Source organism: Microcaecilia unicolor, chromosome 1, assembly GCF_901765095.1.
Source record: "Microcaecilia unicolor chromosome 1, aMicUni1.1, whole genome shotgun sequence".
NCBI classification, from domain to species: Eukaryota; Metazoa; Chordata; class Amphibia; order Gymnophiona; family Siphonopidae; genus Microcaecilia; species Microcaecilia unicolor.
Genome location: NC_044031.1, coordinates 738,083,971 through 738,105,956, shown reverse-complemented (window position 1 = coordinate 738,105,956; position 21,986 = coordinate 738,083,971). Strand labels below are relative to the sequence as shown.

The following is a 21,986-nucleotide window of genomic DNA, read 5'->3' as shown; positions in this document are numbered from 1 at the left end:
ACATGTTCAGATGATATCACCGATTTAACAGCAGGTACAGCCTGCAGCTAGTCAGTATTTCTCTACTTCCAGCAGATGGTGCAGGTTGGATTCGTGTAGCTGGTTTTAGTTTTATTCTGGCCTGATTTCCAGAGTGCTAAGGCTGTGGCTAGTGGCTTGCTGGTTGAGTCCTGGGGAGCTGTGTCTTTCTCCCATGATTTGGTCCATATACCATCCCTGGTTCAGTCTGGGGTGAGATTTGAGCCCTCTCTTTGCTTGGGATCCCTGCTTGTGACTGAGGCCCTTGCTGTGGTTTGTGCCTCTGCACCCCTACCATTCCCTTTCTGCTTTCCGTCCTCCTCGCTCCAATGCCTCACAAAAGCAAAACAAAAAAAGACAAGAGAAGACAGCTGCAGCAGCTTGTTTCAGCTAAATAAAATTTACAACCCCCCCCCCCCCCCCCCGAAACAAACACACACACAGAAAAAAGTAAAACTAAAAGCTAGTTTCTCCTCTTGCTCCTGAGCAAGGACACAGACAATCTTGGGCCAGACCCAAAGGGGAATCTGTTTTCAAGATGGATAGCAGCTGACGGACCTACTTGCCACAACTGTGGGGTGGGGCTGGATGATAAGTGATATTTTAAATTTATGTGAAAACCCTACAGCTATTACTTTTGTTGGATATACCACAGTAGTCTTATCAGGTGATATAGATCTTTAAAGCATTTGTGATGGAGAACAAACTGTAAATAAAATTGGAGGGAAAGGTTTCACATGTTTATCTTACTGGCTTGTATGCATCATTCTCCTGCCTCACCTTGCTCCAACTAAGACAGTAAACCTGCAATCACCACATGTTAACCATTTGTAGGTCACATACTCACTTCCTGGCATTCTCTCTGGAGATTCTTCTACAACACTAAAGTCTGATTTAGGATCTGAGCCTCTAAAGAGGAAAGAAGTAAATCATGGTTATTTGAAGAAACAGGAGCTGTGCTCAAAATATCAATGCATTAATTACTTTTGGATGCATCACCTTTTAATTTTCTTCCTCAGACTCTTGTCATAGTATTTCCTAAAATTTTAAGCTTTCTCAAAATAAAAAAAGAAATTTAATGTTGCCTGTTAATTTCCTTTTGAGTGCTGCTCAGGGTTGCCGGGTTGAAAAAATTTTCCCCACCCAAACGAGCCCAAAACCCGCCCAAAACCCACACAAAGTTAAACCACGCCCCGACGTCATCAACCCCGCCCCCGATGTAGCCGCCGACGTCACTAACCCCGCCCCCGACGTAGCGCCGACATCACTAACCCCGCCCCTGTCACTAACCCCGCCCCTGACATCGTTAACCCAGCCTCTGCGGGGCTTCTATTGGACCAAATTGGACCAATAGAAGCCCCAGAAAACCGCCCAATCACCGCAACGCGGCTTTTTAAAAGCCGCCCAATTTCCCACAGCCGGCAAAATTTGCCTGCAACGGGTCGTGGAAAGCCGCCCAATTGGCCGGGAAACCCGCAGACCTGGCAACGTTGGTGCTGCTAGACCTGCCCAGATGCATGAGTTTGTGTCACCCTGACAGCAGGTGGAGACAGAGAACCACAACTTCTCAGTGATATCATCACTATAAAACAAAGGTGTGGTGCAGAAGGGGTATTTGCCAGTAACTTTTGTCAAAGCAATGAAAAGAGAAACAAATCCTACCACTAAAGATTTTTTTTATTCAAGCACCAACAATAGATTAGAGAAACAATTTCCATCTAAATTCAAATAATGGTTATCAGATCTCCCCATTCATAAGTATTGCCAAACTGGGAAAGACCAAAGCTCCATCAAGCCCAGCATCCTGTTTTCAATAGTGGCTAATCCAGGTCACGAATACCTGGCAAGATCCCACATCTTATATCTAAATCCTTCTGCCATGATCTTTGTTAATGATAAACTCTCGTCTCCTTTCTCCGCATCCAGAGGTACAAGGCAAAGGTGTTCCCTCTCTCTTTTATTTAACATAACCATAGAACCATTAGAATTAGCCCTTAGACAACTGTAAGATAGATGGATTTAAATATAAAGATTTTGAAATTAAATTCTCTCTCTATGCAAATGATCTTTTACTGTATACCATCAATGCTTTCTCTCTTATATCCAGTTATAAAATTAACTGGGATAAGACAGAATGCCTCCCTTTAAATGAAAATATAATTCTCCAGGATCTAAACCAGTTCCCTTTTAAAATATAATAATCAATCATTAAATATTTAGGTATACTATTCTGCCATTCGATAGAAGAAACGGTGGATAAAAACATAGAATCTGTAAGATATAATTATGTACCGACCCCTAGATCAACTGACTTTCAAATATGTTATATGTTGAAACTTAGTGTCACATGAGAAGATGTTTGTACACCTGTATAAAAAAGGAGAGAAACCAAGGGCTGGGGGAGTCTACCTACCCTGGGTGAGAAGTTAGCCAGGAATGAGGTTCCCCCATAACCTATGCTTTGTATTAAAGGCTGCTATTTATGTATTGCTGAGTGGCCTAGTGGTTAGGGTGGTGGACTTTGGTCCTGGGGAACTGAGGAACTGAGTTTGATTCCCACTTCAGGCACAGGCAGCTCCTTGTGACTCTGGGCAAGTCACTTAATCCCCCATTGCCCCAGGTACAAATAAGTACCTGTATACAATATGTAAGCCGCATTGAGCCTGCCATGAGTGGGAAAGCACAGGGTACAAAATGTAACAAAAACAAAAAAAAATCAAAATAAACAATAGTTGCTGATAGCGCTGTGTGTTGCAAGTTGGTAATCCACCACAAGGATGAGTGTATGTGAATGTAGGAGAGTGTCAGTGGCCTCTTCCCCCCCCCCCCCCCCCTACAAAACCTTAAATTAAATGAAGTCCAGCTGGTCCAATTAACAAAATAAATAAAGAAAATTAAACATAATACTTGTGTTTTTGGGAATCCTCAGTATCCCACCCACCACCCTAAAATATAAGGATAAGAAAAGATTATTTGTCATAATAATGGCCAAAACCAAACCTCCACATGACAACTGTAAACGTTGCCCAATGAGAGTAGGAAAGCCTCTGTGTACATTCACACCATGTACACACCATCATCGGATCTCTCAACAGTGTGCACAGTGACCACACAAATTATATTTAAAAAGTGATAAATAAATTCTGACGTTTAAGACCAATCAACCCTCATATAAATGCACTCATGTTCACTCATAAATGTGAATAAAACTAATTTCTCTGAGCAAAGACCCTGGTAAAGTCTAGAGAATGCAGGAACCAGAAAATGAATAACACACAATGGAGTAAGATTGTCTTGAAACCCAGGAGTTGGAGATAATCTCAAACCTTGGGATTCCTCAAAGAACTAAATCTCTAAATGCCATCCCTTAATTTGGAAATCCTCTCCTGAGCCATGAAGATTCATCTCACCCGATACTGAAGTGAGTCCCTAATCACTGGGTGGGCACCAGCTTGCTCATTGTGTAATTCACCACCCAGCCCAAGCATAACAATAGTTGAACAGCCATGGAGGTGACCATGTGGTCCCTCCTGCACTAACTTGGATCTTTCTAATCATCTTTTCAAAAAGGCCATGACTGCTAACATAACCTGGGAGAAACCATTGCAGAAGTAGCCAACTCAAATGCAAGTGCTCAAATCGGAAATGTTGCCCCAGGACACACACACAAAAAAGGCAACAATCACCGGTGTTCTAGTCTGATAGGAATATGCTTATAAAAGCTCCAGAGATAAAAGGCATTTTTCTTTTCTTCCAGACATGATGACTGAACACTGTCTCCATGCTGCAGTGTGAAACGCAAACATCCCTGTTTACTCCCGTGAGGTCTAGGAATGATTGGAAGGAGCCTTCCTTCTTTGGGGTTACAAAGTAATATCCACTGACACAAGACAGAGAATCTTTTCAATGTAGATCTCACTGCCAGCTGTTTTGTACCAGAGGCCCAGGTTGACACTATGAAAGCATCTGAAAAAGGAAGACCTAAATCCACTGAGTATCTGTACCAAACAACATCCAGGACCCACCAGACCACTGAAACCTCTGCAGATGACCCATCCACTAGAATTACCATGGATGGACTCCAGTTAATCTTCAGTGGACTGATCAAGATATTCCAGAAGTTTCAGTGCTGTCATTCCTTGGCTTGCAGGTTCCATGAAAGGATTAATTCTTACCCAAAATCTGTTGGTCTAGATGGAAGACTGCTACTCTGGACTTTAACCCTTGCGATCTCTCAACAATTATGACCTTTCAAACTCCTAAGGGATGACCAGATCTTGCCCTCTATGAGTTTTTGGGTCTTAGCTTCCCTTTAGATCCTGAACTAAGTTATCCAAGGCTTAGAATATTTCTCTTAGAAAGAAGCTTGACAAAATCATGTCTATGAAGCTATATTCGCTGCCTAATTGTGCAGCCACAACAGCCTTCATACAGACAAGACGTTACCGAGTGCAAAAAAATGTAGAAAGATCATATACTGCATCTTCTAAGAAGGTTGCTGTGGAATCCAGTCAAGCCAACTCTGGACTCTCTAGAAGCTCCTGCAGCCAGCTCAACATAGCATGCATCACAAAACCACCATAGTCACGCTCCTGACCAGATCCATGGGCCCGTACTCAATCTTCATCTTTCTTGACCTATCTGCTGCTTTCAACACAGTTGATCACCACCAACTCCTTAATATCTCTCTTCACTTCAATTTTGGGGCTCTGTTCTGCCTTAGTTTTCTTTCTCTGTTCCCCTTCTAACTTTTAATGTGTGCTCTGCTGGGTCCTCTTCCACAGCTCTCTCATTATCAAGTAGCATACCTCAGGGCTTTTTATCTTGGGACCTCTTCTCTCTATATATAACTGTTCCCTTGGTGCTCTGATCTTCCATGGTTTTTAGTACCATCTTTATGCTGATGACTCCCAGATTTATCTCTCTACACCAGAAAATTCACCAGGAATCTAGGCTCAAGTCTCAACCTGTTTCTCCGACATTGCTGCCTAGATATCCAACCCCCCAGCATGGCCACACTGAGCTTCTTTTCTTTCCTCTACATCTACCGCTCCTCTTCCTTTCATTCTCTATTTCTGTGGATAACAATATCTTCCTCCCTGTCTCTTCAGCTTGTAACCTTTGATCTTCGACTCCTCTCTCTCTGCACAAATCCAACAGACTATAAAAGGAAAGAAATGACAGATTTTAATCACCACCAAAATGTATCCTTTCCTTTCTGAACACATTACCAAAACCCTTATCTACACTCTCACTGCCTCCCACTTGGACTACTATAACTTGCTGCACTGGTCTCCCACTGAACCATCTCACTATCCTTCGATCTGTTCAAAATTCTGCTGCATGACTTATTGTTCACAAGTAGCCACTACACTCACATAACCCCTCTCCAAGTCACTTCATTGGTTCTTTCTCCATTTCCATATACCATTCTGGCTCCTCAATGTTTCATACTACTACTACTAATCATTTGTATAGCGCTACTAGATGTACGCAGCGCTGTACATTTTATATGCAGGTACTTTCTCTGTCCCTAGAGGGCTCACAATCTATGTTTTTGTACCTGGGGCAATGGAGGGTTAAGGGACTTGCACAGAGTCACAAGGAGCTGCAGTGGGAATCAAACCCAGTTCCCCAGGCCACTGCACTATTCACGAGGCTACTCCTCTACATCTTAACTGTCTTCCTACAACCTCCCCAGGAATTCTATTACCAGGTAAGTTCCTCCTTAAATAAGTGACATAATAATGTAACAACTGTGTTATGTTTACTCAGGTCCTCTTTGTCTAATATTACGTTTTGTTTAAAGATGAGAAACAATTCAGTGTGATATATATCTAATATAATAAAACGCACCGTGAACGTTCTGAAGACAACGTTCTGTGAAGCCGGAAGCTTGAAGCCGGCAGTCTGAAGCCTTGAAGCCTGAAGCCTTGAAGCCATCTGACGTCACTCCCAGGCTGAGGCTGAAGGGTTCGGGGATTCGTGGTGTGAAGCCTTCAAGCCAGCCAGCCGTCTCTGCCCCGCCCTCGCGACAAAACAAACAAATCCGGAAGCGAAACGTCAGGGAAGGAGGCGGCGCTCCCGACGTCTAGCCTTCCCTTCGCTGTGTTCCGCCTTCAAAACAAGGCGGAACACAGCGAAGGGAAAGCTAGACGTCGGGAGCGCCGCCTCCTTCCCTGACGCTTCGCTGCACGAACCGCCACGGAGGTAAAGTTAAAAAGAATTAAAAAAAAAAAAAAAGGGATGCATGGATGCGAGGCATGGATGCGAAGGGGGGGGGGGGGGGGAGAAGAGGGCGGGCCAGGCTGGGACATGGGAGAGAGCGTAGCATGGATGCGAGGGGGGGGGGGGGGTCATGGAAGGGCGAGAGGGGACTTGCTGGAAAAGGATGAATGGAGGCGGCAGGGGACAGAGGAGCATGGATGGGTATGGATTAGGAGGGCAGGGCACAGGGAGAGAGGGGAATTACTGGAAATGGATGAATGGAGGGGGCAGGGGACAGAGGAGCATGGATTACAGAGCAGGCCTCAGGCAGAGAGGGGAAATGCTGGATAGGGAAAAATGGAGGGGCCAGGTGACAGATGAGCATGGATGGGCATGGATTGGAAGGGCAGGACTCAGGGAGAGGGGAATTGCTGGATAGGGATGAATGGAGGGGACAGATGGGCATGGATGGATATGGATTACAGAGCAGGCCTCAGGCAGAGAGGGGAAATGCTGGATAGGGAAAAATGGAGGGGCCAGGTGACAGAGGAGCATGGATGGGCATGGATTGGAAGGGCAGGACTCGGGGAGAGGGGAATTGCTGGGTAGGGATGAATGGAGGGGACAGATGGGCATGGATGGATATGGATTGCAGAGCAGGCCTCAGGCAGAGAGGGGAAATGCTGGATAGAGAAAAATGGAGGGGCCAGTTGACAGAGGAGCATGGATGGGCATGGATTGGAAGGGCAGGACTCAGGGAGAGGGGAATTGCTGCATAGGGATGAATGGAGAGGACAGATGGGCATATGGATGGATATGGATTGCAGGGCAGGCCTCAGGCAGAGAGGGGAAATGCTGGATAGGGAAAAATGGAGGGGCCAGGTGACAGAGGAGCATGGATGGGCATGGATTGGAAGGGCAGGACTCAGGGAGAGGGGAATTGCTGCATAGGGATTAATGGAGGGGACAGATGGGCATGGATGGATATGGATTGCAGGGCAGGCCTCAAGCAGAGAGGGGAAATGCTGGATAGGGATGAATGGAGGGGGCAGGTGACAGACAAACATGGATGGCCATGGATTGGGAGGGCAGGGCTCAGGGACAGAGGGGAATTGCTGGAAAAGGATGAATGGAGGGGGCAGGGGACAGAAGGCCATGGATTGGAAGGGCACGGCTCACACTCTCTCTCTCATATACAATGTCTTTCTCACTCTCACACACTCTGTCTCACACTGTATCACATTCACTCTCTATGTGCCACACAGTCACTCACACACTCGCTTGGTCTCATACACTCACTCAGAGAATCTGTGTCTCACACACACTCTCTCTCTCGCCCACACACACACACTCTCACTCACACTGTGTCTCACATACACACTTGCACACACTCTCATTCTCACACACACACTCTCTCACAAACACACTCACACCCAGACTCACGCTCTCTCTCACACAATCACACTTTCACTCCGACTCTCAAACAGTCACTCTCACATACACTCTCCCAAACATACACACTCCGAGGAAAACCTTGCTAGCGCCTGTTTCATTTGTGTCAGAAACGGGCCTTTTTTACTAGTACAATAATAAAAGAAATCAGAAGGGAAAACAACTTTTTCACATCAATGTATGTTTTAATCATTACCATAATAAATGAAAACTCCCTAATCCTGTATTTGTCCTGTTCATATCTGTAAGCTGTGTCAAGCAGGGTCTCTCTCTTCAATGTTTGCATACAGCATTGCATGTGTCTAGCAGAGCTATAGAAATAAGTAGTAGCAACAGCACACAAACAGAAACCTGAATATCCAACACTGACAGACAGTACAGCTTCACAAGGGCTTGGACTCCCAATGTGCCACACCCCTTTCTACTAGAATCATCATTTTGAGGGTCACAGCAGGCATGAGGGCATCCACGCTCAGAATTCAAAAGGGATTTTCTCTGTTCTCAGCAGGGCTTGCCCTTGTTCCCTGAAGCCCGGCCCAGTGAAGTCCCATTCAATCACTAACATGCATCTCGCTACTTTGTGAAGACGAAAAATCTTAAAAGATTTCTCATGCCTTCCATAATAGATTCCCATCTGGGGCTTCCTTGACTGTCAAATCAGACATCTGAAGAGCCAAACATGACCTGGGCGATAAGTGTCTTAGCACAGACAATCCCTCTGCTTCTAAGGACAGCTCTCCCTTCTTCATGCTTCCCAGGAGAGAATCCATTTGCTCTTCTTCCAGGGACCATAAGAAGGAAGCCATGGATTGACAGCCCTCCAGCCAGTTCAAACACAGGCCTTTTTTGATGCACAGCTCCTTCCCCCACCAAGCAAGATACTGGAAACAAATGCAGAACAAAAGTACGTAAGTATTGCCATACTGGGACAGACCAAAGGTCCATCAAGCCCTCCATCCTGTTTCCAACAGTGGCCAAACCAGGTCACAAATACCTGGCAAGATCCCAAAAAAGTACAAAACATTTTATGCTGCTTAGCCCAGAAATAAGCAGTGGATTTTCCCCATCCATTTTAATAATGGTCTATGGACTTTTCCTTTAGGAGGCTGTCCAAACCTTTTTAAAACCCCGATAAGCTAACCGCCTTTACCACATTCTCTGGCAACGAATTCTGGAGTTTAATTACACGTCCAGTGAAGAAAAATCACTCCCTGATTCCAGACTTTCTGCAAAATCACCACCACAAACAAACCCAACAAACTGTGCATAATCATCACAGGCTTGGGTGACAATGTCCCAAGAAGAAACCTGTCCAATGGAAGAAAGACAATGCTAGGGATCCTGCAACCTCTCCAGCAACATGATTGGGGGGGGGGGGGGGGGGGTCAGCCCTAACACCCACTCCATGGGACCATGTGGTATTGCAAAATGGAGGGCTTCCTGCTAGTGTTTAGTCTGCCATGTGATACACTTGCTCCCCTTTACTCAATGTCATGTACATAAGAGCCAGGCCACTGTTTAAGCCAACTCCTCCAATGCTGCCTCAGTGTTCTCATCACACCAGGGAAAAATCAAAAACAACTGACAACACAAAAATGGACCTCTTGCTCTGATACGCAACCCCCCCCCCCCCCCCCACACACACACAATCTGGCTCCACAGACCCAGTCACCTGCAGTCAACAATACTGGGATCACCAATCATGTTTAGCAATTCTGGTGCTCCTGAGCAGGCAGAAGCTTCCTCCCCTTTTCTCTTATTTTTCCAGCTACCTTTAATATAGCTGTTTCTGTCCTTAAAGCTCTCTTAGCTTCCAGTTCAGATTGCCTGGTCAACCAGAAGCTCACTAGAGCAAAGACCCCAACAGCCACTTATGGCCCTGCCAAAGGCCAGAAGAGAACAATGCTCAGCCAAGAGCCAGTCCACAAATTACTGTCCCAGGATGACGACTGCCTGGTTCTATTTGTTTTAACAATAACGCTTTGCCCCTGAAGCAGTTGGGCGAAACATGTCAGTGTCTGGCTTGATTTTATATTTGTTCTCCAATAAAATATCTTTCAACCTCCATTAACCGTGTCTGCTTCTATGACTTCCATTCTTTTGGGACTAGCGGACCACTTGCCTACTTGTTTCCTAGAACACTGGCAAGTGCCTTTTCTGCATCACACCTTTAGCACAATGTCATTGTTGGAAAGTGGTAGATCTGGTTCTATCTCAAAGGATCACGTAAATCTGCACATCTGGACTGGCCTAACAGGATAAGGAAGGTATATTTAAGGACATACCCTCCTATGTTTACAAATATCAATTGTGCACTACTCACAAAGGGTTTTTTTTAGATTTTTGAAGGAAAAGATAAACACAGGCACAGGTTTATTTGCTTAACTATTTCCAGCACAGAATCTAACTAGAAGTAGCTTTCAAAATAAACCACCTCTCCCCAAGAATGAGAAATAATTCATGGTCTTTCAAAACTGTTTTACTATTACAGTTGCTTCAAGGTGACAGACAGAAACCCTCACCCCAGTGAAGACTCGCATACCAGGATATTCTAAATCTGACACAAGGAAAAGTATTACAGATGTATGTGAAATACCACTGTCCCACATGTTTAAAATATTATCTGCTTAAAATTAACCCCTTTCATTAAACAAAGCAAACAAAAAAAGCTTTTGATATAAAATTACCAGTCAAAATGAAAAGGAGGTACTTACCGGCCCTTAATCTGTTTCTGAAGCAGTCTGTTAGAGACCTGCTTGTGGAGTGGTGTCTCAGTCACCTTCTTAGTTAGCAATTTATGATGACCTAAAGCCGAACAACACACATTTAAAATAATTTTTTAATTAAATCTGAGTAGAAAAAGTAGCTTGCAGCAGTCTATAACGTTCAAGAATAAATCAAACATGCACGACTTCAGGTCATCAAAGAAGCTATCAAAAAGCTACTGTATAATGTTACCCACTTAACAAAAGGTGGGTGCGGTTAGGCAATGGAATCAGCCATCTGTACTGCCAACTATACAGAATGCATGAGGGATTTAAAGACAAAATTAGGTATTTCTTGAAGCAAATGGCAGGCAACACAGGGGATTAGCAAATGGTCCTTTATGGCCTCATGTCACATAAAAATTAAGTAAGGCCTTAAGAGACTGATTTTAAGGCAATGAAGTTCAAAACATGACATTGAAAACACTACTAATCTAGAACATTATTAAATAACACATGACAGTTTGTAAATATACAAATGTTGCATATACAGTCTAATATATTGCACGAGCATGTATGCATTTCAACAATTCTAGTTTGTAACTTGTCAATGCTACCTGTATATGCTACCACTTTATATAAAAACTAGTAAAAAAGGCCTGTTTCTGGCTGAAATGAAACGGGCGCTAGCAAGGTTTTGCGCGGAGTGTGTATGTTTGAGAGAGTGTCTGTGAGAGTGACTGTGTGAGAGTGAGAATGTGCAAGTGTGTGTGTGTGACAGAGTGGGTGTGACTGTGAGAGAGTGTGTGTGTATGTGAGAATGAGTGTGTGCGAGTGCGTATGTGAGACAGTGAGTGTCCTTCCCTGTCCCCCCGTCAGGTGTCAGGACTGGGTGGAGTGTGGACAGTCATGAAGGCAGCCCCTACCAAAATAATGAAAGCAAGACCATCTGTATAATAATCACTGCATTCCAGAGAACAAAATGGAGCAAGTTCCCACATGCTATCTTTTGCTTTCTGTATTCAGTAGCTGACAGGCTTGCTAGACTTACCTAAGTGGCTGCAGCTGCAATACACTGAAAAGAAAGCAAGGAAACCTATGAGACGTAGATACGGCCGTCCCCGTGGCCTCTGACGCTCCTCCCTTTTTCTATTTGACTTCCCTCTGATAGGTCCGTCATTTGGTGTGACGCTCCTCCCTTTTCCTGTTTCAGTTCCCTTTGATAGGTCAGAGCGGTGCAGCTGTGACACTCCTCCCTTCTCTGATAGGTCAGGGCGGGGCAGAGATGTAGTGTGCTTAAAAATGGTTACAGAGCTTCGAACATACAAACTGTTGAAGCCTCAGAGTGTGCTTTAGAACGTTAAGGGTGCTTTTTATGTGCAGATGGGGCATGGCCTATGGCCCAGATGGGCGTGGCTGAGACTGAGGGTGAGTAGTCCGAATAGCCTAGCCTACCAGGAGGACAGGAGTTCAGGACAGATGGAGTGAGCTTCAGAACATCTGAGGGGGGATTTTATTTATATAGATAGATTAATGAAATTAATACCATTCTATATTTAACTTTTTTCTGCTTTCACAGACTGCGGACTAAACATTGCGTTTTTGAATCAAAAGAAAAAAACATTAGCTGTTGCAAGACGTACAATCAAAGTGTGACAGCAGTTACTATAAACAATATCTATCATTCAAGTGAAGCCTATCAGACATGTAATTTGGTTAGCACCGTAATTTGAATATTTACCAGAGAACCACTGCATTTGTGAATTTATTCTGTGCACACTACCTTTACTGCTCCCAAGAGATCTGCTACGTGTATGTTTAAGGCCTTCCACAGCTGATACAGACTGGCTTCTTGGCATCTTTGTTGACCTCTTTGATGGACAGTAGATCTCCTGAACAAAGAGGTTCCTTCTCACTTTTGTTACTTCTGAAATAACCATAAAAAATGAATTAAATTAATTCTATTACTCTCTTTCAATCCATAGCTGCCTAGTTGAAATGAAAGTAGAAATCACATTTTTTTTTAACTACTACCTATGAGAAATAACCCTTAGAAAAATGCATTTTATAGCAATCAACATCAATGTTAAGGACAAAATTTAGCCCTGCCCAGCTTAAAGATCAGTCAATTTTTTTTCTTTACGTTTCAGAAATAATTAAATCAAAGGCAATTCCCTCCAAAAAAGTAAAGGCTGCCATTCAGTATATCTTAAACTAATGAAGAAACGCTGCTTCTGTACTACAGAAAGAGAACTAAATCAGTCTACTAAAAACCAACTTTGGAACTCTTTACAATACTTAACATATACAGTTCTATATGTGTATGTGGAATGGCAGATGATAAAACACTACAGTCAATTATATCAATGGCTCTGTTTTTATCTTTTTTTTCTGCACGGAGTGAACACTAATTCTTTGAGACTCATAAAAATTTTATATGGTGCTTAGCTCACAAAAAAAAAATGGATATCTGTCATAGACTCTTACTGTGGAATATGGTATTGAATATTGCCATAGTACAAAGTGGCAACAGTGTATATGTTAAGATTTTGCAAGTGATACAATCCCACTGTGAAAAGCACTTGACAACGTACCTTGACCTGTCTCCTTCTTTAGTGGAGGTGAGCGAGGCAACTGCTGAAGCTTCTCAACTGCAGCAAGATAAGAGTGAGATTTCTCCTACAGGGTAAAGAAATGCTTCAAGTAACTTACATGCCTCCAGAGTATTTAGGGAAAAATTATATAATATAGCAAAGTTACTCACCTGTAGCAGCTGTTCTCAGAGAACAGCAGGACAAGTATTCTCACATGTGGGTGACATCCCCGGACGGAGGCCCGGTGTGGACACTGTCCAGCATTCTAAAATTTCTAGAAGCCTTTGGCAGGCCCTCACTAGGCACATGTGAGTGCCTTACCACCTGCCTAAGTTGCGCAGGACAAACAGTTGAATAAAAAAAAGCGTTAAGAATCAACTCCTAGGAGAGATGGGAGGGTAGGTGAGAACATTTGTCTTGTTGTCCTTGGAGAACACCTGCTAGAGGTAACTTTGCTTTCTCCAAGCTGTGTTCTCTGTCTCCACCATTTGCTGGCAGGGAGCTATAAACTCATTTGTCTGGACTGGTCTACCAGAACGATAAGAACAAACACTGCATAAAGTACATAAAACCACAACTGTGTAGCTGAGGATCATGATGGCTTGACACACTGAACTATGCCAGTACCCAAAAAAAAATTCTTACCTTGCTTAGGCGCCTCTTCTGCACTCTGGGTAATTCAATTTGACGTAAAATCTGTGACGGTTCAGTTATACTTCTGTGTCTAGCCAAGACACTGGTTCTAAGGGAAAATGTGCAAGTTTGGACATTTGAGAAGAAAAATAACTCTTTACAGAGTTAGTTATATATTACAACGTGACGGCAAAATTTCTTTCCAGTATAATCCACCAGCAGCTATGAAGATGTTGCTTATTAGGAATGACAATTCAAACACTTTCAGTTAATACAAAGCTAAAAATATTGAAATCAAGGGACCGCAGCTATGGTGCAAAAATATGATGTTAAAGTTGACACTATGTCGACTACCATTTTGCACACCTTCAAACTTCATCTATATATTAAAAGCATGCAACTGAATCAAAATACCTTCTTTTCTTGGCTGATCTAGTACGCAGTTCTTCCAGCTGATCTGCTTCAGTAGTCACAGATGCTTCGCTGGGAGCTCTGGATACCAGAAGGTGGGAAAGTGGAGATTTGTCCTCTTGAGTGACTGAGTCATTACTGAAAAATTCTGCTGGAAGAGCAGATGCTAATGCCTTTGGAATCTGTATCCCCAGACTGAAGTACAGTTCTCCAAGGATCATGGGTACAGAAGCAGTATACCTGTGGAATACAAGATATATATATTAAATAGTAGCAATTTGCATTCCACTTCAGCATCACACACAATACTTTGATAGCACCAGAATGCTTCTGCACTATGAAGAAAGAAATGTTACCCAGCTTTCACTCATGTAATAATTAATGTTTCTTTTTGATCAAAGCTGAAACTACCTATATAATATCTGAATGGAAAAACAGCATGTAATATCTACAAATAGACTGTTATGGCTTACTTAAGTTTGCTATACTGCATAACACCGACGAACGGAACAAGGCAATTTACAATATCGGTTACATAAATAATAAAATAGAGGAAAAGAACTCCATTTTTGGATAGGAAAAAGGGAGGCAATCAAGATAAGACAGTTAAAAACATGGGAGGGGAAATAAAAACAGACACCGAATCAGGCCCCATCAGGAGAAGCTCCAAAGGCTTATGAAAATAAAGTTTTGAGAAGCGATTTAATCTGGTAAGGGACAAGTCCTGTCGAAGAAACAATGGGGCAAAAAAGAAAAGGGTGAAATGTCTGGTTTGTTCTTCTTGGGCAAATCTGGGGCTAGTAAGACCAAATGGTGGTCGTTCAATGAGCATAATGTTCGTGCAGGTGTATAAGGTACTGTAAGGGAGGATAGCTAGGAAGGAGTACCGATTCGCAGAGCTTTAAACATCAACAGAAGAATCTTGTAATGAATTCTAGAAGGTTAAGCCAATGATAAAGTCTAAGAAGGGGTGTAATCCCATCATATTTTTTTAGCACGACAAAGAAGTTGAATCTCAGCATTTTGAACTAACTTTTTACCTATCAAAACCAGGACATTTATTTATTGGGATTTATTAACAGTCTTTATGAAGGCGGTGTACAGCAGCTACAGTTTAACATAAAACTTACAATTTTGCTAACAGCATAACAATAGTAAAATAACCAATAGACAAATATAAAAAATGAGAAACTTGAAAACAGTGCATTGAAACCTAATAATAGAACTACAGTGAAACAGTATCAAAAATATATGCATTTAACAGCAGAGAAATTCAAATACCAGAGATATAATACAATGTTAGCATAATACTAATGATACACCTAATAAGCATGCATTAGAACATTCAACATATGATGCTAAGGAGAAATTAGGCCATACCTGTTAATTTGCTTTCCTTTAGTCTCTCTGGAACAGCCCAGCGATTGACTGATGGGTTGTGCATGCCTTCCAGCAGGTGGAGACTGAGAATTTTGACTCTTCAGAGCCAATAAGAGCCCTTGCTGGGTTGAGAAAGATCCAGTATATTGTAAACGAAGCAGAAGAAAACAAGTTCTGTGCACCTGTGAACCTGAGCAGCCACTGACACCAGACTAATACCAAGCCTGTGCGTTATGTTTAATGTGCCTTCACCACTTAGGCACTAAGGAATAGCATAAGAAAGCTATAAAGTATGTTTCTGTTTCTTTGTAGTTTATTTATTTATAAACAACCAACAAAGAACCAACAACACAGCTCTCCATGATTCAACAAATTGACAATCTTGCCGGAAAGAACCAACAGATATAAAATATATATATGGGAGGGATCTGGGCCGGTCCAGAGGGACTAAAGGAAATCAAATTAGCAGGTAAGGCCTAATTTCTCCTTCCTTAGCATCCCTCCGGACTGGCCCAGCGAGTGGCTGATAGGAAGTAACAGAGCAGTAAAGTCATGGGCGGGACCCCAGCAACCCCGCAGTGAGAACCTGCGCCCCCAAAACTGTATCCTGACGACTCTGCACATCCAACCTGTAATGCATTGAAAAGGAATGCAACGAGGACCAAGTCGCCGCACTGCAGATTGCCAAAGGCGGGACCAGACAGCGAACGATACATACCTGTAGCAGGCGTTCTCCGAGGACAGCAGGCTGATTGTTCTCACGACTGGGTGACGTCCACGGTAGCCCCCTCCAACCAGAAAAAATTCTCGTGGGAGGTCCCTTGCGTGGGGCACGCCCACCGCGCATGCGTAGCCGTCTTCCTGCCCGTGCGCAACCGCTCCCGCTCAGTTAAGTAAAAAGCAAAGGAATAAGAAATATCAACTCCAAAGGGGAGGAGGGAGGGTAGGTGAGAACAATCAGCCTGCTGTCCTCGGAGAACACCTGCTACAGGTATGTATCATTTGCTTTCTCCGAGGACAAGCAGGCTGTTTGTTCTCACGACTGCATTCTGTAAAATTCTGTATTGAGTTTAAAATTTTCATGTTTTTAAGATATTGAATGGTAATATCTCCCCAACGCTCAGTGCCACTCTAAAGGTGTTATCAACCCGCTCGTTTTCTATCTCAGAAACAGATACTTGACATGCCTTCATTTCATCAGGTCTATTTGGAAAAATGCAGATCCTCTATTTTTTACATCAAAGTTCCGAAATTGCATTCAGTTCTGGTCACCGTATCTCAAAAAAGATATAGTGGAATTAGAAAAGGATCACAGAAGAGCAACTAAATGATAAAGGGGAAGGAACTCCTCTCATATGAGGAAAGGCTAAAGAGGTTTGGGCTCTTCAGCTTGGAAAAGAGACTGATGAGGGGAGATATGATTGAGGTCTACAAAATCCTGTGTGGTGTAGAAAGAGTAGAAGTAAATCAATTTTTACTTGTTCCAAAAGTACAAAGACTAGGGGACACTCAAGAAAGTTACATGGAAATACTTTTAAAATAGGAGGAAATATTTTTTCACTCAATGAATAGTTAAGCTCTGAACCTCTTTGCTGGAGGAGGTAGTAACAGCAGTTAGTGTATCTGAGTTTAAAAAAGGTTTGGATAAATTCCTGGAGGAAAAAAGGCCATTGTCTGCTATTGAGACAGACATGGGAAGCAACTGCTTGCCCTGGGATTTGTAGTATGGAGTGTTGCCATGATTTGGGTTTCTGCCAGGTACTTGTGACCTAGCTTGGCCACTGTTTGAAAGATGGACTACTGGGCTAGATGGACTATTGGTCTCACCTAGTATGGCTAACTCTTATGAATGCATTGCCTATTGAACTTCGTTTAATACAGAATATGGTTCAGTTTTAAAAAAGCTTTAAAAACTCATTTTTTCAGGCTTTTGGTTCCTTTGAAATTTTGCTGTCAATAACATTTGAATTTAATTTGCAGTAATATAGCAAATTATTGTATAATTTTTGAGGAAAGAAATAATTTTTATTGTTATGTTTTATTGTATTTTGTATGTAGTTTGTTCCCCCCTTAGACATTCATAGATATAGCGGGTTATAAAGTATTATTATTAACGCTTAGCCAAGACGCTGCCTGCCCTCTAGTAGAGTAAGCTTTCACTCCCTTGGGAACTAGTTTGCCTGCCAGAAGGTAAGCGGAAGCAATCATCTCTTTAAGCCACTGAGAAAGAGTGGGCTTAGAAGCCGCCAGCCCTTTCCGGGCTCCCCTGATGAGAACAAACAAACGAACCATCTGCCGAAACTCTGCCATAGCCTTCAAATAAAATGTAAGCACCCTTCTGACATCAAGACACTTGAGGCGACATTGCTCCTCTGAACCCGAAGACAGGCAAAATCACAGACTGAGACACATGAAAATGCGACAAGACCTTTGGAAGAAAGGAAGGAACTGGTCAAACACTACACGGTCCTTCGCAAAATTCCAAAAACGGCGAGAGACGCGATAGATTCGGCAAAGAGACCCTCCTTGCTGAGGCAAATCACTTTGAGAGTCAAATCTTTCAACGTACAGGATGTCAGAGGCTCAAAAGGAAAACGAAACAGGGCCAAGAGAACTAGACTAAGGTCCCACAATGGAAAAATTGCCTACACAGGAAGCCGCACGAGACCTGCTCCCCTTAAAAACCGAGACACATCTGGATGAGAAGCCAGGGACTTGCCCTGAACTCGACCCCTTAAGCAGAGTAAGGTCGCGATCTGGACTTTTGAGCGAGGACAGCACAAAGCCTTTTTCCAACCCCCCGTAAAAAACCAGAATTGCACAACGGAGACACAAAAGGGAGAAATACTGAAATCAGCACATCACGCCTCAAACACTCTCCAAGTCCTGATATAATTAAGTGAAGTGGAACGGCGCTGAGACCTAAGCACTGTGAAGGCTACTCCTGCCGAGTAACCTCACCTGCTCAAGAGCCAAGCCATAAGACAAAAATCGAACGGGATCTGGATGCGCTACTGGCCCCTGGACCAACAAGCCCAGGGATCCCCAGAAAACCTGAGAAGAGACCTGATGAGCAGATGGCAAAGGTCGGCATAGCAGGGCCTGCGAGGCCAGACCAGGGTTGCCACAATCACCCGGCCCCTGTGTGCCTCTATCTTTTGAATCAGACGACCTTATCAGGAGCCACAGAGAAAGGCATACAGCAGACCCCCAGCCGAGGCTGAAGCAGTGCATCGATCCCTTGAGCTTCCGAGTCTCTTCAGTGAATGAAGTACATCAGTACCTTCGCGTTGGCCACCAAGGCGAACAAATCCATGACCGGAAACCCCCAGCGATGCACTACTGCTTGAAACGCGCCAGGATCCAGAGTGGTGCGACTGAGGAAGTCCGCCTGGACATTCTCTACTCCCACTGCGTGAGCTGCTGAGAGAGCCAGAAGATGTAATTCTGCCCAGCTCATGAGCTGAGCCGCTTCTTGTTCCAACTGGAAACTTCTTGTCCCTCCTTGACGATTGACATATGCTACCACCGTGGCGTTGTCTGACATGATGCGCACCGATTGGCCTTCCAGTAGGGGGCAAAATGCTCGAAGCGTTAAGCGTATCACTCTCGAAGCGCCAAGTGTATCGAGCTAGCCGCCTTCTCCAGCGACTACAGCCCTTGCACATACTGGCTTTGACAGTGGGCTCCCCAGCCCTTTAGGCTGGCATCCGTTGCGACTACTATCCACTGAGGAGCATCCAGAAGCATCCCCTGGACAGACTGGACGTGCGAAGCCACCAAAGAAGACTGCCCTGCTCTTGTGTCAGGAGCGGCAGTCTCCGCAGGAGGGAATCCCGCTGTGGAGACCACCTGGAAAGCAGGGACCTTTTTTAGCAGTCTCATGTGGGCTCTGGCCCAAGGCACCGCCTCTATCTTTGCAGCCATGGACCCCAGGACTTGAAGATAGTCCCTTCCAGACAGAAGAAACATCCAGAGGAACTGACAAATCAAGGACCGCAGCTTAAGAATTCAGGCCTCCATGAGAAAAACTCGACCCTTTCGAGTGTCAAAGCACACCCTCAAATAATCCAGGGACTGAGACAGCTGCAGACGACTCTTCTGGGAGTTGACTACCCATTGAGGGACTGCAAGAAATGGGCTACTCACTTCATGACTTGGAGACTCTCCTGTTAGGACTTTGCTCTAATGAGCCAAATCTTCCAGATAAGGGTGAACAAAAATCCTGTCCTTCCTGAGAGCCACAGCCACTACCACCATCACTTTGGTAAAGGTTTGAGAGGCCGTTGCCAGTCTGAAAGGTAAAGCCCAAAATGGAAAATGCTGGCCGAGAATGGCAAATCACAGAAAACGCTGGTGTAGCGGACGAATTGGGATATGAAAATATGCTCCTGTAAGGTCTAGGGCCGTCAAATATTCTCTGGGCCTCACTGCTATGATAACCAAGCGAAGAGTCTCCATACCAAAGGTGGAGACCCTGAGACCCAATTGACTGCCTTGAGGTCCAGAATTGGTCTGAAAGAATCAAGCTGAGAAGCCTTTCCAGATTACCCCTGACGATGGCCGCTTTGGTGCGAGACCGGCAAGGGGACTCCAGAAATGCATCGGACAGCGATCGTGCAAATTCTAAGGCGTACCCTTCTTGAATAGCCTCCAGAACCCGCTGGTCGGAGGTAATCTGTGCCCACCTCTGGAAGAACTGTGCTAAACGCGCTCCTACAGGAACCAGAGGCTGGACCCCGACACCTTCATTGTGTGGGACAAGTGGGGGCCTGGAAAGATGCTCCCGTGTCTTTGCACCCTCTACGAGTTCCATGAAAAGACTGAGTCCTCTGGAAAAAAAATGCGATTGTTGTGCCGGATCTGATCTGAAGTGACGAAAGTCGCGACTTTGACCCTGGTCCGAAAACAAGCTGCATCCTGAAGTCTTAGGCTGGAATTCCGGAAGCCTCAGGACCTTGGTTTCTCCAAGACTGCGGACCAGTTTTTCCAAGTCCTCGGAAAGGAAACTTACTGAGCTTAGACTTGGAAGCTGCATCCGACGACCAACCTTGAAGCCAAAGAGATCTCCTAGCAGCTACTCCCAAGGCCATACACTTGGACGACGCCTGAAACAAGTTGTACAAGGCATCTGCCAAAAAGCAGAACCCATCCCCAGCATCTATAGAGGACAAATCATCCGAAGACCTATCAAGAACTCTTTCAGACCAGCGAAATGAAGCTCTAGCCACCAAGGACCCAAAAATGGCTGCCTACACCCCTAAGGATGAAACATCAAAGCTACTTTTCAGCAACGCCTCCAATCGGCGATCTTGAACATCTTTAAGTGCCGTGCCACTATCCACAGGCACTGTATTCCGCTTTGTGTCCGCTGAGACCACTGAATCCATTACAGGGGGGCTTCAAAAGAACCTTGTCAACTTCTGGAACCGGATAAAGACAAACCATCGACTTCAGGTCTGAACACCGAATCAGGAGCATCCCACTTTGCCTGAATAACGTCTCTGATATCCTTATGAATGGAAAAGGTCTTCCCTGGCTTATGGACTCCCTTTAACAGGAGGTTTACCTTGCAAGGCTCCGTAGCCGGAGGCACTTCCACCTCGAAATGTAAGGTAGAAGATACCAAAGAAATTAATTCCTGAAGGTCTTCCTTGTGGAAAATTCCAAGTACAGAAGGATCCTCTCCGGGAATAAGGGGATCCATACCTGAATCCAATTGACCAGAGTCCTCATCTAAAGGTCCACCTTGAGAAAAATCTGGTTCCTCTAGGGAAGGCATCTCCTGATCTGGTTCAGATCCTAAGTACTCCTCCAGATCCCAGGACCTCAGGGGTCTTTAAGATGCCAACATCTGACCTTGCACCTGGTTCCCTCCACATGAAATGGAAGGAGGAGTCAACTTGTGCAGTAAAAAGGCCTTATACATTTGCATGACAAACTCTGGGGGAAACCCCCCTTCAGAGCAGATAGGAAGAGAAAGCCCACTAGACTGAGCTTGCCCAGGAGGAGGGGACCAAGAGACAAGCTGTTTTGCTGACTCTACAAAAGAAGAAAAAATGGAGGTGGTTCCCGCCAAAACTGGAACCGCCGGAGCCTCTTTGTGAACCACCGACTCAGCACCCCCCAAAGCTGGTAATACCATGGTAGAGGGACACAGATCGGACACTCCTTCAATAGTGGTACAAAATTTGCAGCGGTCATTTCCCCCTACACCATGGTGCAGACACACCACGCATTGGCGCTTCTCTGCCATGCCGGCAGGACAGACTGTGATGCGACTTTTACTCCCTGGTTTTTTTTAAACTGCCGCCAGCAAACCAGCACTGCGAGGAGAGCCTAAACAGCCGCTCAACACACAAGAGCAAACAGGAGAGCTGCTTTGCCTGCTCATAGTGCTTTTTTTTTTAAGCTTAGAATCACAAGAGCAAACACAGCTGCCTCTCCCTGCCTCAGTAAACTCTTCCCTCGAAGAGACTGAGGAGCCTTAAAACCCACACAGTGAGTCATATTAGTATAGGGAGAACTCTTTTTTTTTTTTTTTTGGGGGGGGGGGGGGGGGGGGGGGGACCCGGCCACCCGGGTG

At 44.5% G+C, this 21,986-nt stretch overlaps 1 protein-coding gene across 1 annotated transcript in view; it reads right to left on the bottom strand.

Annotated features, from left to right (window-relative positions):
- Positions 1-21,986, bottom strand: part of TICRR (TOPBP1 interacting checkpoint and replication regulator) — a 213,342-nt gene that overhangs the window by 68,379 nt on the left and 122,977 nt on the right. Inside the window, 6 exon segments of the mRNA XM_030189695.1 lie at positions 866-927; positions 10,392-10,482; positions 12,166-12,309; positions 12,977-13,061; positions 13,622-13,718; positions 14,024-14,260. Of these exon segments, the coding sequence (XP_030045555.1) occupies positions 866-927; positions 10,392-10,482; positions 12,166-12,309; positions 12,977-13,061; positions 13,622-13,718; positions 14,024-14,260 (716 nt within the window).